Source organism: Mustela putorius, unplaced genomic scaffold, assembly GCF_011764305.1.
Source record: "Mustela putorius furo isolate JIRA1106 unplaced genomic scaffold, ASM1176430v1.1 tig00003942_pilon_pilon_pilon, whole genome shotgun sequence".
In the NCBI taxonomy this organism is placed as follows: Eukaryota; Metazoa; Chordata; class Mammalia; order Carnivora; family Mustelidae; genus Mustela; species Mustela putorius.
The window spans coordinates 18,688,718-18,705,818 of record NW_025422087.1 but is presented as its reverse complement, the minus strand read 5'-3'; the positions used below and the strand labels follow the sequence as shown (position 1 = coordinate 18,705,818).

At 49.7% G+C, this 17,101-nt stretch overlaps 1 protein-coding gene across 2 annotated transcripts in view; it reads left to right on the top strand.

Moving 5' to 3' along the window:
• The window catches only part of ASTN1 (astrotactin 1), a 314,457-nt gene that overhangs the window by 275,090 nt on the left and 22,266 nt on the right, over positions 1-17,101 (top strand). For both annotated transcript variants that reach the window (XM_004761965.3, XM_004761966.3), the window contains exons 17-18: positions 7,828-8,096; positions 13,686-13,819. In XM_004761965.3, coding sequence (XP_004762022.1) covers positions 7,828-8,096; positions 13,686-13,819 — 403 coding nt within the window. The remainder of the gene's footprint in view (positions 1-7,827; positions 8,097-13,685; positions 13,820-17,101) is intronic.

Genomic DNA, 17,101 nt, shown 5'->3' with positions numbered 1-17,101 from the left:
GGGAACAGGTGGTACCAGCCCAGTGTCCCATACCCAACACATGTGTGCACTTAGTAAATGCTCCCAGATAACCAACCCCCCCGCCCCGTCACCTCAGGTTACCTGGCCTGGCCTTTGTGGCGAATCCTAATGAGGCTTTGGGGTGCAGACCTGAGTTGCAGGCAATGAGACTGGAGAGAGATAAAATCCCTCCGCTTCTTGCCATCTCTGAGTATGTGCTGAATGCGTATCAAGCACCCAGCTTTGGGGGAGAACCACGACAGCCCACTAGAACCACAATAGCCCACTAAAACATCAGGCAGCTTCTTGTCCATTGGGGACTAGCCGTCAAGCAGATGAGAAGGGCTCATTTCTGAAGTCAAAGCTTTAGGGATTCCTAGGAATTCATGGATTTTATTTTTGATGCTCTTGAGACCCACAGGCTGTGGGGAGAATGGGTCTCCGGGCATCTCAGTGGTTCACCGAGCTGTCTTCATTTTCCGCTCTTTACACGAAGCTTAAGATTAAAAGGGGCGCAGTGGGAGTCACTACGAGGCCAAGACTATCTTTGTGTTTTTATTAGCCCCTTGGTAGATGCTGCTATACCTTTTCTGTACCTAGCCTCTCCTAGACGGACTGTCACTATGACTGACCAGAAAAGAGGCCGACTGAGGCTCTGGAGAGTTCTGGCTAGAGGTTTGGTCAGTCTGTTATTCTGCTAACTGTTCCCACACCAGAGGGGACTAACTCCTTCTGGCAAAGACAAAGCCCTGCGCGGACTCCAAAACTTCAGTCTCACACGAACCTAATCAGCCAGGAGCCTCAATCAGGTGGTTGTTTGACAAACATGCCTGTGAAGGGAGGGGGGCAGTCCTAAGAAAATGTAACCTTATGTTACCGATCAATTTTTAAAAGCCTTCTGGGGTGTGTATACCGCTTTATTTCTGTCTCCTATAGCTTCCGGATCTGCATAGTCATAATTGATGAACAAAATGATCACCTGGAGGGGCCTTGGGGAAAGGTTTAATTCTGTTTGGTAGGCAATGCTTCACGAGGCAGGCAGAAAATTGGAAAACTGCATTTTTAGAGAAGAAAAATGTCAACGAGAATTGGAGGAAAAGTAAGCAGTTTCTGGCTAAGTATCAATTAAACAAAAAATTCAGTTTTCCAGAAGACACCTTTTCCTCAACCTTCCAGTTAATGGTGCTTGGCTAAGGTGCCCAGTGGATATTTGAGGACTGCTAATTACTTACACTGGACCTCACCACACCCAGAAATGTTACTCACCCTTATAACAAAGGCCATTTGCTATTTCCAGAAACTTCCTGAAGAAATACCAAAGAATTAAACCTGAAGTTCCAGAAACTTTAATTTTAGGACAAAAGGTAAGGAACATATTCTGAAAAAAAAAAAAAAAAAAAAGGAATTCATTTGTAGGACAGGACAGAAACATAAACCCTGTGGAGTTAGGACTGTTTCGGAACACGCTGGACAGTCGTGAACTGGTGGTTTTCTAGCACTGAATCCCAAAAGCACATCCCTAAAGATGTGCTTCCTCTGAGCTAACAGGTAGTGATGAATGTGCGGCTGGGAACTCGGATGGGTTCCTGTGTACAGGTTGAGCTGAGGCAAAGCAGGAAAACAGCTGAAGACCGAGGTTTGCCTGTTTCACCCTTACGACCGTTCTTGGGTTCCAGAGTGTCACCCGACTCTTGCTGTTACAACCACTTTTTTTTTTCCTGGGGAGGAGGAAGGCGATGCTGAATTCTGGTGCCAGTGCTGTTGCTCAGCTCCCAGCGCTGTCCACACCCCCACTGTGAAGTGCCTTCCGCCTCAGCTGCTATGTGGTGCTCATGGCCCAGGGCACCGATCAGCCCCTCTAGCTCCTCTGTGACACCTAGTGCCTACAACTTTCCCGCACTGACTAGTCACAGGAGAACCGCCATCTGCTCCTCTATGCCACAACTGGCCGCTCCTCTTCTTCAGCTTAAGTCCTTCAGCCCCAAGGTAGATAACTCCGTGCACATCAACAACCTTTGGGATGCCTATGCGTGTTTTGCACAGTTTGCAAGCTGCCTTTCTGCAGTATTTCCTGAAATCTTTGCAACTACATAATCTCAGGCCAGGTTGCGTTTGTACCTAAAAGATGGGGAACTTGTTCTGGATTGATGCTCCTCTGTTTAGGAGGAAATTAGAAAAATCTCCCAAGAATCCAGGACAGCAAGGAGGGAAATGAATTGGAACCCAGCCTGTCTCGTTAGTACCTCGTCACTTTGTATACAAGTCATTATGAATGATGTATTAATTCGACAAACATTTGTAGGCATTCAATAAATATTTGCTTAATGAATTGCCAAATACATTAGCTACTTGTTAGGCACTGTAGGCTGTGACACTGGAAGAACAAGACACCGTTTGGCCCCCAAGGAGCCCATCCAATGGTGCGGCTGGTGGGTGGGGTAGGCCAGTAGGCAGGCATTGTGAGAAGAATTAATTTCCAAGCGTATTCACTTCATCCCAGGCTCCTCGAAACTCTCTTCGTAGATTATGTCACTTAATCTTTACCATAGCTTTACTACATCAGTTCAGTTTTTGTCTCCTTTTTATAAATGAGAAAGCCAAAGCACAGAAAAGTTAAACTCACCCCCAAATTGTACTGCTCACAGGCGAGAAGTCCAGAAATCAATCCTGGGCAGTCTGAATCAGACCTCACACTGTATGCTGCGGTGCCCTGGGGCAGCCGTGGGCGAGCAGAGGAATGGACGGTTCGAGGAGATAAAGGATGTGAAGGCCAAATGTTTGGTTGGGAGGGTGAGGGAGAACCGACAAGGACGCCGAGACTTCACGCTGAGCAACGAGGAAGCTGGTGCGGTATGCTGAGCTGGCCCCTTCGCGCGAGGTGTAGTTGGCTGGGGACAGTGTGGAGGAATGACCACAGCAGTTGGGGACATGTTGAATATGAAGTCCCTGGTGGACATTCAAGTGGAATGATACTAATGATAGTAAGCTACTAATGATACTAATAATACTCATAGAAGAGGTCTGGGTAGAGACGAGAGTTGGCTGTTGTTGGACGAAAGTTTGGTTCTTGCCACTTGATGGTTTAAAGCGTTAGTGAGGGGCTAGCAGTTCATAAATGCTTTGGTTGTATTATTTGTTTGGCTTGTGTTGACATTTTAGACCTATGATCATGAGTTATTATGTTCACCCCCTTTTCCCTTCCCCCAAAAGCATATACCCTTCCCCCCAAAACATATACATACATAGAGGGAGGAGAGAGAAAGGCAGGGAGGGAGATGATGAATATGGATACACCTGAACTAGGGATGCAGTTCCCACGATAAAGACACAGTTACTGGCCCCAAACACTCACTGTCTCATACAGAGGAGTAGAGAGAAGTGGCCCGTTTATGCCCTCTCTTCCTTCCCCCGGTTATTAATCCGTCACATTGTCCTTAATTCCGGTCTCAGAGACTGGCTTATGGCAAGTCTAGGAGTTCAGTTTAAGTCATCCATCCAAGGTGACTTGAACCTCTCTGTCCAAGGATGTGACCGTACATCCCCAGAGACTGGTCCGGGCTGGAGCGCGTGGATGGAAATGTGAATTCAGAGACCCGCGGGACGCCCTGTGGGAAGAGGAGCGGGCTGCGGGAAAGATGAAAGGCGGGCTGTCGGTGGGCTCCTGGGCACAGCTGGCCATGGCTGGGCTTCATTTGCCCCATGTCAAGCTTTCTTTCCCGTAGATCGTGAGTTGTCTCTAAGAGCGAGTGTCTAATTAGTTTGCATTTGATTTCTTGGCTGCCTAATGAACTACCTCTGTAGTTCTAGCTGTGATGTCATTAGCATCTCATTGCCTTGGGCACCAACTCAGGAGAGAGAGTCTTAAGCAGCCCCAGAATCCTACAGGAATCAGAGCAATTTACTTCATCCCATCTCCCTCCAACTTCCTACCAGCAGAGCAGACCCTCCGTGAGGACGGGCCGGTCACTTTGATCATCTTCGTATGGTTCATGAGCCTAGGTGGGTCAGGGTGCACATGGCAAAGGCCACGGGCACATCCACAGTGAGAGTCTGAACATCGAGGATGCCAATATTCTCATTCCACAATATTCTATTGGGGAAATTCATCCACTGTGTGCTGTAGGATACAGATTTAGCCTAAAGCAAATGGCATTTATTTATAGCAGACTGTATTTGCAAAATGCTTTGCAGTTTGGGGGCTGTTAACTACATTCCAGGTTGGCTGTTCTTCTACTTATAAGAAAGCGATGTCTCATTGCTGGACTGCAGCGCCTCCGTGGGAGCGGTGAGATGAATTCTGCAACCAGGGATCAGAGGGGGTCGCACCTGGAGCTTCTTGATCACAAGGCACCTTCGCCAATTATAATCTTTTAAGACTTCAGCTGTAGCTCCTTCCTTATGTCCAGACACTTTGTAACTTGTTGAAATCGTATGTTCATTTTACTAAAAGACTGCATAGTGTCTTAAAGTGCTCAGGCGTCTCCACCCAGGAGGTAGAGGGAGCTAAGAGGCAAGAAGTGCCTATGGAACGTCATCCGAGGGGCCAGTGCAGGGGGAGCTGCTGAACCATAAGGAAATAAGGCGGGGTCTCCTCCCCGTGACTCTCCACACACCCACTGCTCTTCTGCCTGCTGCAACATGGAGGGAGAGTTAAAAGCAAATGTCAAAGATCAGACTCTCCTGGAGCTTTTAGGATTTGAACTACTCTTTCACTGACCACAGAGATGATGGTTATAGGTGCTCTCTTTGGGCAAAGGGAGATTTATTTGGGCTTTCACCACCGGACTCCATCATTTTAAGGGGTATTTCCCAATTGTGTCTTCAACTGCGCATGGAAAATGCATTTCCTCTTTGAAAAATCTGTCTCACACACACATCTCTATTCTTCTCTGTAGCCTGAATAGATGGCTTTGGGAGTTCCCTGCTCATCGCCTCTGTATAAATCCGGCTCCTCTCCAGACAGCTCCGTACAGCATGACGAGGGAACTGGAGGGGACTTCAGCAGGCCCTCTTTCTAAGGAGCAGAGTATTTTCAGGAGAAGGAAAATTGGCTTCTGGATTAAAACAAGAGTTTGGCGGTCTGCTACCCTCTTCTTTGCCATCCTCCTCCCCATGCCTCTCTCCTCCCTAACCTTGCACCTGTCCAGGACGGGAGATAGGGAGGGCGATTCCTGAGTCTTGATTTTAATTGGGATCGTCAGAAGACAGCCGCCAGGGAACAGCCCCTCAAATGTTTACAGCAATTACAAGCCTTAATGAATGAGCGCTGGAGGGCAGGGAGGTGGTCACTGTGCTCCACTGTGTTTGGGGATGCAGTGCCCTCTAGTGGCCGCATCTGTCTGTGGACCGGTGCCTCGGAAATAACGGATGGGCCCTTGTCCCACACAGGGATGTTTATAGGGTTTGTGGTGGGGAGGAGGGGGCGGAGTTCTTGGGTATTAGGGAATTAAAGGGTGAGAGAAAAGGTGACCTAGTATTTCTCCCTTGAATTACATTTTACTTCATGTGAAGGATATCCAGGGGAGTTTAATTTTCTGTCTCTCAGTTACTTCTGTATCTTACTGTGGATGTTTCTCCTTGGGATACATTTTATGGAATGACGTTACTTGTTAATTTCATACTATTTCTTTGAAAAAAAAAATGGTACCACAACTTTTTTAAGTAACCAGGGTTACTTCTCCATAAGTTTTTGTGTGGTGCCCAAGTGGCCACACAGAATTCATCACAGAGAGTGTGCTCACGGAAGTCATTTTAGACTTGCTGTCCCCCTCTAGTGGTCATTTCCTGGGAACTCTCCCAGCCCCTGCTGAATCCTTTCTCAACAAAAGGAGGGCTGTGGGTTAATGAAATGCTTCTGACTGTAAGGGCCCTGAGGGTCCTCCAAGAGACCCTCAAGCTCTCTGGCATGGTTTCTTGCACAGCAAGAACTTTTTAAACTTTGTATTGGAAAGAAACACTGTGTCTTTTCTGATTTTTTAAAAATTTCATTTACTTTCTCAGTGAAAGAAGGCCCGTTTTTCTAGAAATCATTTCAAGAATCCAAACCTCCCTTATCTCTGCCCAGTCCATATAGCCTATTGAAGAAGACTGAGGCGTGGCCAGGGCCTGGGTGGGGAGAGCCCTGTTAGACTGTGCTCACCTTACAATCACTCCCAGCCAGGGCGGGGTGGGGGGGGTGCTGAACAGGGCACCTAAACCTGAATGTGGATCAGGATTTATAGGTGGCAGTAAGTGCCTCTGGGGCTGGCCGGTGTGGGCTCCTGGGCCTCTCTGTTAGACTTCATTCTTCTTTATGGTGTACGCACTTACACAGTTCTTATAACCTAGGGAAGTCTTCAGTTCAACTCTGGGTTTGTTATTAAACAAATTGCAAATGTGAAATAAATGATACCTCACGTTTACAGTCACCAAGTGAGTCCTTCACGTTAGTGTGAAGGAGTTTCTGGAGGAAGCTGCCTCATCTGCGTAACGAGGGTATTCATTTGGGAAACAACAGTGTCGTAATGTCTCGTGACATGTCCAAATGGGCTCAGATTACATAGCAAACCCAGGGGAGAGCTCCCTGGACCCCACAAAAGAGAACCCTGTTAGAAAGTCTGTGAGCTGTAGCTTGAAGTCACCCTGTAAAACCCCTTTATAAACCCTTCTAGTCATTTTCCCTCAATGATCTGGCCCATCAAGTACCACGTTCCTGAGCGGTCCAAGATGACCAGAACGAATGTTCTGTATCTGCCCCTTGTTTCTAGAAGCCCACTGGTCTCCATGAAATTGTTTCATGTTTGGACCTGTAGCTGTGTCGTGAAGGGTCTGGGATCTCTTACGAAGCCCAAGGGCTTTTGGTCAGTGGACTGTACTTCCATCTTTGTCTAGCATGAATAAGTTAGATGGGAAATCATGAAGGCTTGGAACACAAATTCCCAGCCGTGTTTCCTTCCACAGGGAACAAAGTATTACTTATTTTCAGGTAGGCATTTCTCATCTTTGTCACCAAAAATAAACCAAGAATTTCTCTAACTACCTTTCACTCATCAATCAAAGCCTAATGTTATAAATCCGTCTCTTTGCTTTGGAGGGCCCAAGCTCCCTCCCATCTTCCACGCACTGAAGAATAAGGAAGCAGAAAAGTCCTCTTCCTTCCCAGTAACTTCAAGGCTTTGGAATCGGACGAACCTGGACTCAAACCCCAGCACTTACAACATCCTCGCTGTGTGACCTTGAGGGTCTTGGCCTCGCTTTCCTCCTCCATAAGATGGGTGCAGTGGTGGAACTCCATGCAGAGAGCTCTTGCATGGGTTCAAGGGGGCCCATGACAGACCTTACTTCACAGTTTAAGTAAACTTACCTCTCCTTCTGATTAAAACTCTTATGATGATGACTGGACATGTACTAGCCACTGTGTTATGTGCTTTAAAAACATGTTGCCATTTATTTATTCCTCACACTTCACCTGTGGGCACATTGAATATCTTCATCTTACAGATGAAGAACTGAGTCCCAGAGTCATCACTGTTGTTACCATTTGGATTGTTGACAGTCGCAGACCCGGCACAGACACCGCCGAGGCATCCCTCCGAGGAGGGGATGGGGGGAGCTGTGGATTCTCCAAAAGGCAACAACCCGCTCTCACATATGGAAGGTCATTTGAACCCTAATAGGTTAGAGGGAGGACGGGTTCCCCGCATTGACGGGGACGTCAGAGTCATGTCCCCAACAGTGACATTTTGTGACCTTCCTAAGATTTGACTCCAGCACTCAGGGGCCGCGAGATCATGCAAGACCTTGCTCTTTCGCCTGCCTCATTGTCCCTTTTCATTTTGGGTCTGGCAGGCAACTCCCCATCCGACGAGTCAGAGGAGCGGGAAAGAGACCCCAAGGTGCTGACGTTCCCAGAGTACATCGCCAGCCTGTCAGAGTCCGGCACCAAGCGCATGGCAGCTGGGGTCCGCATGGAATGCCAGAGCAAGGGACGATGCCCCTCCTCCTGTCCCCTGTGCCACGTGACATCCAGCCCTGACACTCCGGCTGAGCCAGTCCTGCTGGAAGTCACCAGAGCAGCCCCCATCTACGAACTGGTGACCAACAACCAGACCCAGAGGGTAAGAGGCCCGGGACTCGGGGGACTCAAGGAAGCGTCAGCAACAACAGAGGGCTTTCAGGCGACAGGGTATAGCTGAGCTCCATGCTAGCGTATGGATACTGAGATGTTTTGTTCAGCTAATCCAGGCACATAATTTGCTTAGATTCGCATGTTTGCATATTAAGTCAAAGCAGGGCATCCACAACCCCCAAGGTAAGGACTCGGGAGTCACAGCTCAGCATCTGTGGAGGTTCTCGAGAGGTAAGCGCTGGGAGGGAGGAGGAGGATCGGGAGGTGTGGCACTCACAGCCACCAGAGCCGCCGTTCAGAAAGCCTCAGGCACAGTCATGGGGGAAGGCAGGCTCCCCTAACAGATCCCGAGCCTGGACTGGCTGCAGCGAGGCTAGGAGGAGTGTGTCCGGCATAGGTCCTAGAGGGAAGGGTCTGTTCTTAGCCCCAGAGGAATGGTTCCCTGCCCGTGGCTCTGACTCTAAGAACAAAGACCACAAAACACCACATCCGTGCAAATCTTCTGCCTTATGTTATACTGCGAGGTCATGACACGTTGCAAGCACCCCTCCGTTCTCTGTGTGGCTTCCTTTCCAAAAGTGCTGAGAAAATGAATGGAGCCAAAGGGACAAGCTGGAGAACTGTGGCAGAAGCAGGGGCTTAGCTCAGTCCCTAGCTCTCTGATCTCCTCAAGGACACAAAGAGCAGAGCGGGTCACACTGACGATAGCAAGAATAAAAGCAGGAAAGCTCAGGGTGTGGGGCTTCTGACACCACAAGCAAAGGTGACCTTGAGGGACAAGACATGGTAGACTCAGAGCAGAGAGCTCCTTACCTGCCTGAGAGCTCCGTCCATCCAGGTAGGGTGATAATTGCTTTCTCTTTCCTCTTTTAAGGGACACCTGGTGTGTCACAGTTGTTTCATAGGTGATGCTCAGACCAGCAGGGAGCGATTCTGCACGTGTGTGCTGCTCTCGCCTTTCTGCCTCTGCCGATGATATTTCACTGAATGTTTGAAAATAAGGTTCCTCACGGGAACAAAAGGATAAGTGGTTCCTTTGGCCTATGAGCCCCTCTTCATTCTGGTGGAAGTGACGGGGGAAGAAGAGCTTGGGGTAAGAGACCGTGGAAGGAGGCTTGCAAGGCTGACAAGCAGGAAGGGTTGACGTCACCATGGAGATCCAGCGTTGCAGTGGCTTTAATCCAGCACACTCCCTGTCCCGCTTTATCTCCTGAGAGCACCCAGGGCTGCTGCCGCTGGTGCCCCAAGAGCTCTGAGCACTTACCCCAGGGGTACACTCACAGAGGTGGGGGTACACGCACAGCACCACCCTAGGAGACAAGGCGGCAAAGCTGCAGAGTAAGGAAAAGCTGCCGGGGAAGAGGATGACAAAGATCCCAGCGTCCCGCAGGGGCGTTGTGGGCAAAGCGGGGAAGCTGGGAATCTGTGTCTTTGGCATCTATTTGTGGGAAGCTAAAGGAATTTGTGTCGCTAGCATCTCCCTCCCTGGATCTCCTACTGGCCAGACCTTGGCCCTTCCCTGTCTCCCTGCACAGGTTTTAAGAGAGGGCTTGGGAGAGACCATCCATCGGGCCATATTTGAACATGGTAATTTCTAAACTTCTAAATACATAGACAAGGTGGCCCAAGGTGCTTCCGTCCCCATCCCAGGATTCTTTTCTCTTACTCCTGAGATATAGTCTGTCTTCTCTCTTCATTCTCTCTGCTCCTCTGCTTTTCCTTCCGATTTTCCCTTCCTCGCAAAGAATGCAGATGTGGAATGAAGAAGCCAAAGAAGAGGGGTGCTAAGTCATGACACTAACTCAGTGTGTGTTCTTCTCTACTCTTCTGGTAGGAGTGGGGCCAAATTTTCCAACCTCTCTTGGGTTCCTTCTGTTGGACTAGATCACCCATGTCACATTTCAGTCTACTGATGAGCAGCAGTCTAGAACCCAGGAGGTCCAACCATATAACCCATCAGGTATCTCCAACCCAACATCTCCCAGCCCAAACAGGCACTCTTGTGCCTCAGTTTCAGGGAATGGGATTCTTTTCTACCAAGTTGCTGCAGCTGGAGGCCAAATAGGCTTCCCTGACTCTTCTTGTCACTCCCCGACATCTGCCTGTCACCAGGGGTCACAGATCCTTTGACTCCATCCCCCCGTGACTGTACCCGCTCCCAGCCACCCACTGCAACAACAGCCCACCACCTCTTCGTTACAGTAGCCTCTTGCTGGGGTTCCCGTGAGGCCCATCAGAGTTCTCTGTCCCATGTGGATGTCCGATCCTGTAGCTTCAGGGCGATCCAGGGCTCTGCAGGATCTGCTAAACACGATCTGAAGTCCTTGGCAGATCGTTAGAAGGGCAGGTCATTGTCCAATTTGGTCCTTGCATACGTGGTTGGGTTGTGCCCCCACTATGCTTTGTATTCTGTCCTCCAAATTTTAACTCTGGGTACCTCCTTAAATACCACACATTTTCTGTTGTGCATCTGGCCCTTCAGACTCGTCCCTCTCTCTCCCAGGAATGGCCTCGCCTACACTTCTGCCACGGGCAAGCTCTTGCGAGGACAGTGCTTCCAGGTTTCAGCTCCAGCATCCACAGCTGTGCTCAGCCCTCCATTATTCTCCCAGGCCAGCCCCGTTCCTTCAAGTGGCTCCCACTGTCTGTGTCCCTACATCTTCTGAAGCACGTGTCACCTGCTGTCGCGAGGACTCGTGTGTTTGTTTATGGATTTGTCCCGCAGAGTCTGTGAAGCACTCATTCGTCTGTGGAATCCCAGTGCCGAGCAGCAGCTGACACATAGCTGAGGCTCCACTGAGTAAGCGAGTGAAAAGAAATGGAGGAATGACCAGATGGGTGAACATGGCCTGAAAGTTCAGCTGCTTTCTCTAAAACAAAATAAGAACAAAAAAATGGGAAAATCCTGGTTCTTTTCTGGAATCAGGATTAAATCCAATAACAAATGAGAATCCCCATGCAATGCCTGCTACATTGTAGCTATCAAGGAAAATGGTTTTTTTTCCCTCTTCCTTTCCAGAAGGGCTCCTTCTTGAGTTCCCCGCTTCTACCCCATCCGACCTTCTGTAGTGACCGATAGCCTAGGGTTCAGGAGTAGGAACTTGTAGAATTGTGTGAACTGAAGGTGGAAAGTTAAAGCTTTTGAGGAAATGTCTGTCATCCTAAGTGTTGGTCTTTACTCCTTGGGGTTGAAAATCTGATCACACTGCTCCCCTGTTTAAAACACTTTAATGGCTTCCGCCTGCCCTTAGAATGCGACACTGTCCCTTACCATGGACCCCAGGGCCCCTGTAACTGGCCCCGCCCCCTCCCACTTGCTGAGCCCGTCTCTGCCCTTCACTCTAGCTCTGACAGCCAGAGGAGCCTTTTCTCAGCTGACTTTAGAGATCTAGTTTCACCCAGGCTGAAGGCATCTTAATACTGGTTTTTCCACCTGGGACACTTGCCCATCTTTTCTCACCGGATAACTCTTGATCTGTCCTTCCAAGTTCAGATAAAAATGCACATCCGCATGGAAACCTTCCCAAACCCCTCCGTGAGACTGTCTCCCTTCCTTGTCCCTCCTGTCCTAATTCACCCTTCTCCCTTAGAGTCCTTGCCACCAGTCCTAGTAATATGGTTACTTACGTAACTTCTGCTTGTTTATTATTTGGCTGCAAGATTATGTGGGCAGGGGCTGAGTATATCTAAGGTCCACTGTATCCTTAATGCTGAGCCCAGAGCCGGACCCTTACAGGTGCTCACCTAGTAATTGTTGACTAAAGGCTGTATGCGGGCCGTCACAATTTCCTCTTTATTCTGCTTCTCTCAGGGAAAGTCGGTTTTCTTAGTTTAAGAACGTGTACTTTTGATTCGAATTTGGTTCAGTCAGGCAAAGTATGCAGTGAGCACCTACAGCACACCGGGTTCCCGGCTGGGAGCCGGCCGGGGACCCGTCACATGGAGCTCAGGCTCTGCTGCGGGCCCCCACTCACTAGGCGAGTAAGTCGCTAACCTCCCCGACTCTGAGCGTCCTCCACTGTAAATCCTGTTTACCACGGAGCTCAAACTACAGTGTTAGCCCGAAAAGGGCCTTGAAATTTTAAAACTACACACAGATTATAATGATAATCAAGAATTGGTCCCTGTTCCCTAGAAGCTCCCAGTCAGGGGGTGGGCGGGTGGGAAAGGAAGTTTATTTGAACTGTGTTCTGACCTAAGACGGCCTACAGGAGATCCTGGAGGCACATCACTTAGGGTATCAGCTTTCAGCTTGGACATCTCAATTTTTATAGAGTTATCTAGCATTTTTTTGCCGCATCCCCTCTTTTCAATTTTTTTGGCCTAAAATTTTCCGAGATGACTGCTACTTCATTTCTCTAATTTACTAATTCTGTGTGGGTTTGGTAAGAGTGGGTCGGAGAGAAGAGACCCACAGGAAAACAGAGGCTGCAGACAACGAGCCGACCCAGAGAGAAAGCTGATCTCGGCCACAGTGGACGGCCACGTGCCTTGCAGCCAGGCTTGCTTGCCCTCTCCCTGTCCCCGGGCTGGGGTTGAGGCAGCAGGGCCCCACTGGAGAGTCCAGTGCCGATCAGGATCTGTTGCACCGGGGAATTGCCCCATCTCAAGTTCTGTTCCCTGATTTGTCTAATTTAATCCTTTTGTCCATTCACCAATGAGGGCAGTAGCAGCTGTGAAATCACTGTATGTAAAGAATTTTTCTAGGCTTTGTTTGCTTCCATAGAGGACCCGAGCCTGTCATCCAGACACAGTAATGATCGCTGATGTTTACTGATGACCGAGGCACTATTTATACATGACTAATGTGTGCAGTGCACAGGTCCCACGCTCTGCCCTGTGGCATCTCTTGTTTCGTGGAATCATCACCACATCCCAGTGGGGAGAGGGCTGTTTCTGTCCCGTGGTTCCCATTGAGGAGACCAAGTTGGTCTAATTTGCTGCAGGTCCCACGGCAGGGGCTGGCCAAGCTGAAGTCCTCACCCAGGGCGGAGGGCTCTGGAACGCGGTTCTTCACCTGTGCATGGCACGGTGCCTGCTTTCCACCAGGAAAAAGAGGCCTCACAGGCACGCACAACCCAAGGAAGAGCTGCCTAAATACTGTACGTGAGGGACAAGGCACGTGAAGGAACGCAGCGGAGGCCGTGCTGCGCAGGACCCAGAGGGCAGACGAGACTGCCTGGAGAGGCATTTGAGAAAGGGCCGAGTGCTTCCGGGCAGATGGAAGAAGGGTCAGGCCAGTGTGTGGTCAAGAGGTTATTGTTGCTAGGGCCCTGGGTGTGGTGTGACGGATGGATGGAGAAGGAGGGAGAAGTAAGACTTCCTTCCAGGGTGACAGCCCTCGACCACAGGGATGAACCGGTACACTCATGGGACAGCCGCGCTCGGAAGGTCCTGTGAGGTCTGGCTTCCCAGAATCGGTCTCTTGGGGTAGGAACTGTAGGTCAAGAAAATGGTGACATGGGGCTCCAACCTACCGGCTGGAAGTTCTCTAGAACCAAACAGAGCCTGGATTGTGTCTCCTGACTCTAGCGACACAGCCCTGGCTCCTGGACACTCACCCTTCCCTCTCTTACAGCTCTTGCAGGAGGCCATCATGAGCTCACTATGGTGCTCGGGGACCGGAGATGTCATCGAGGACTGGTGTCGATGCGACGCCACGGCTTTTGGAGCGGATGGACTCCCCACCTGTGCGCCTCTCCCGCAGCCCGTGTACGCCTCCCCTTCTCTGCCTCGGTTGCGTGCCCGCTCCACTGGGTTCTGCCAATGTCTCTTAGAGAGCGTCCAGCTGGGTGCCCGGAACAGGAAGAAAAACGCGAGGCCTCAGCGAGCCTTCGATCTTAGGGGAGGCTACCCACAGAATGTCACCGTAGAAGACATGGTCTGATGAGGGTTATCAGAGACATTTAGGTCAAGTGTGAAAGGGAATGGTCATGTCTGAATTTGGGGCATGGTGAAGGCTTCACGAAGGAGATGGCACTTGAATTTCTCCCTGAAGGTAGAGAGGGTAGGACAGCACGGGCAGAAGATCAGACAGGGAAAGTGACGTGGCAGTGGAGGAAGTGAGAGATCGGTAGTGAGACTCCACGAGGCCAGGGACACATTTCCGGGGTAGCAGCACTGTGTGGAGCTGTTAGGTACTGTTACCGCTTCTGTTTAAGAGACAAGGAAATGCATTCAGATGGGCTGAATGGTTTTTCCAAGGTCATCAAGCAGAAAGCAGAGCTGCCGCCCCTAAGAGGCTGTGATCTCAGCCATGATAGTGCAGAGAGGACACGATGAAAAGATGACTTTGGGTAGAACCAAAGGTGGTGGCGGGGGGGAGGGGGTTGTGGGCGACTTACTGGTGTGGGAGGGAGTTGAGGATGGACCTATGACTTCGGCCCTGGTGGCTGGGAAGACGAATAGGTTATAGCTGAGAAAAGAAGCATCAGGGGATATGCAGGTTTGAGGAGGAGGCGGGTGTCTGGTTGGACTCGTCTTGGAGACAGAGCAGGGAACTTCTACCGAGATGTTCAGTGGTCAGAGGGAAGGATGGCTTGGAGAAATAAACCCTAGAGGTAAGAAGATTTAAATCAACCCCAAATAAATGAGCAGCAGAACCACAGGTAGGAGAAAGAGAGAAAGAATGCTCCCGAATAAATATCAGCTGGGAAGAGGAGAGGGTTGGAGATGGGCAGTCGGGGCTGTCTTCATTTGAGTGGTGAACAGAACACAGAGGGCTGCAGAGGTGGTTCAGGACGAACGTGTCTAATTTCCTTGCTCTCAGGGGAAGGCTGGACAGAACTGGGCAAATCCCTGTAAGCCTGACAGGCTAAGGCCTGAGGCAGGCACCCGCTTAGCCTCTACTGTGGCGTGTGCCCTGGGAGTGAAGCACAGAAATACGGTGTCTCATAAGGAGTCTGGCAGGAACAGCTGGTGTCGCATGGCCCCATGGGTGGCTGAGGCAAAGAAAGCCCAAAGGGAGGCTCAGGACCCTTGGGAGTAGGAGAGCTGAGGCAGCAGGAGCGAGCCAGCAAGAGGACACCAGCAAGCGAGAGGCTGGTCCTGTGGCTGCTGCCCTCCGGCCTGTTGCAGGGACGTGCTGTTGGGCCTCAAAGAGCCAGGACTGACCGGAAGAGACCCGAGAAAGAGGAGAGCACAACAGTAGACAGCGCAAACCAACGTCTTCTCTTGTCTCCATGCCCTCTCTCTGTGGGTACTTTTAGATACACCAGTGCTTGGATTCCTGCTCTTTTAAGAGGCCATGACTAGGGCCTCTTGAGTCAAAAGAGAATCAAGCTCATTATTAGTCATAGTCCTTTCTTCTGGTTTCAAGGGAGCCACTAGAAGTGGATGGTGCTTCTGGATGGATTCACCCACTAAGAAAATTACCTGAATTTTGACACAACACTGAAGCCACTAAACAGTTATCATCAAGTGGACACAAGATCCCACCACTGGTGTCTTAGGGCTGATTTCCTTTCTAAGCCTGCGTTTACAGTATGTTATTGATAACGATCAAATTGGGCTAAATTTCCATAAACAGGAACATTTATTAAGGATTTCACTTCTCTTGTCAACTTTAACCACTTCCTTTAGTAGCAGACTGTAGTTTCTTGAACGTTTCTTGGTAATTGGAAAGAGAAATGCTCTCTGGTTTTACACGAGTCTATGTAAATCACTCATGCTGCTGTTTTCTCAGTAGAGGCCGGCGTTAGTCCACATTTTCACAGAATCTGACTTCTCAGAAAGGCTTAGTTACGTACTTAAGCTTCCTAATGCTTTTTTCTTGAAAATAGCACCCGGCATATGACTCTAATTAATGATTTTGTCAATATCCGCTCTGTTTTGGGTCTAGTCCATCTTCCATGTCATATGCAAACTATGCAGTCCTTCATAGCAAGCCACTAAGCCGCATGTGTTTTGCATTACTTTCCCACTGGTTGGATTCCTTGCTATTGCTCCCACAGCCTCCCATGCTTTCTTCTTAAAGTTCTTATCACACGTTATTACAGTCACATGTATCATTGTGTGTTTTCTGTTGACCACCCCACGGGAGAAGGTGGCTGGAGCCGGCTCGTGCACTGCTCCTTCTTGAGCACCAAGCGCATTCTGATACGTGATCGGCGCTCAACAAGCATTTGCTGAATTGAAATGGACCATTGCCTTGGTGTGCTCTGTCTGTAGCACCTGGCACAGTGACCCCCTGAGACCAGAGACAGACATCTGTGGGCTGAGTAAAGAGCAGAGGCCGATGGTGATGGGAGGTCGTGAGATATGGGGACCAAGGATGAGGGTGAATGGCAGGGATGGTGTGTGACAGAGGGAGACTGGAATGCGCAGGGGCTTGGAGAATCCCCAGAAGTCGGTGGTCTAGAAACAAACCTGGAACTGGAAGCAAGTGAGAAATCTGAGATACACCTGTGAAGTCCGAACAAGGCAACAAATTGAAACCACTTGGACCATGAGGAAATCCATACCACAGACGTCAGTAACGTGTAGGGAGTCTCCGCAAGGCACAAGGATGTATGAAATAGCAAGGCCAAAGAATGGACAAAATGGATAATTTGCATGGAAGGAGGAGATTCTGAATTGGGAAAAGCAAAGAAAGACTGGAATTAGGAATCAGGATGTTCAACGAAACCCAAGAGCAGAGAAAGAAACTGAAATTGGAGCCCAAGTTTGCAGCCATAGGACATCACCCCGAGGAGAACTTGACCTGTGGGCAACTTTCTCTTGCCCAGTAACGCCCCCCAGGAGCATGGCCTCCAAACTGAGCCTGTCACAAGGCCCAGCGAGCAGAAGGTATCAGGAAGAAAATCTATTAGTGTTGATAGCGAGAGAGGAAGCTGGGGTCCCCCACAGGGCAGATCCTGATAACGCTATGGAAACTGAGCTGACCTTGGCCTTGTTAAGGCCAGGGCTCTCCCAGATGACCACCTCAGTGAGCCATGGTATGAACTTTATTGGCACATTCTCCTATTTTTAAGAGCAAATCCAGAAATTACATTT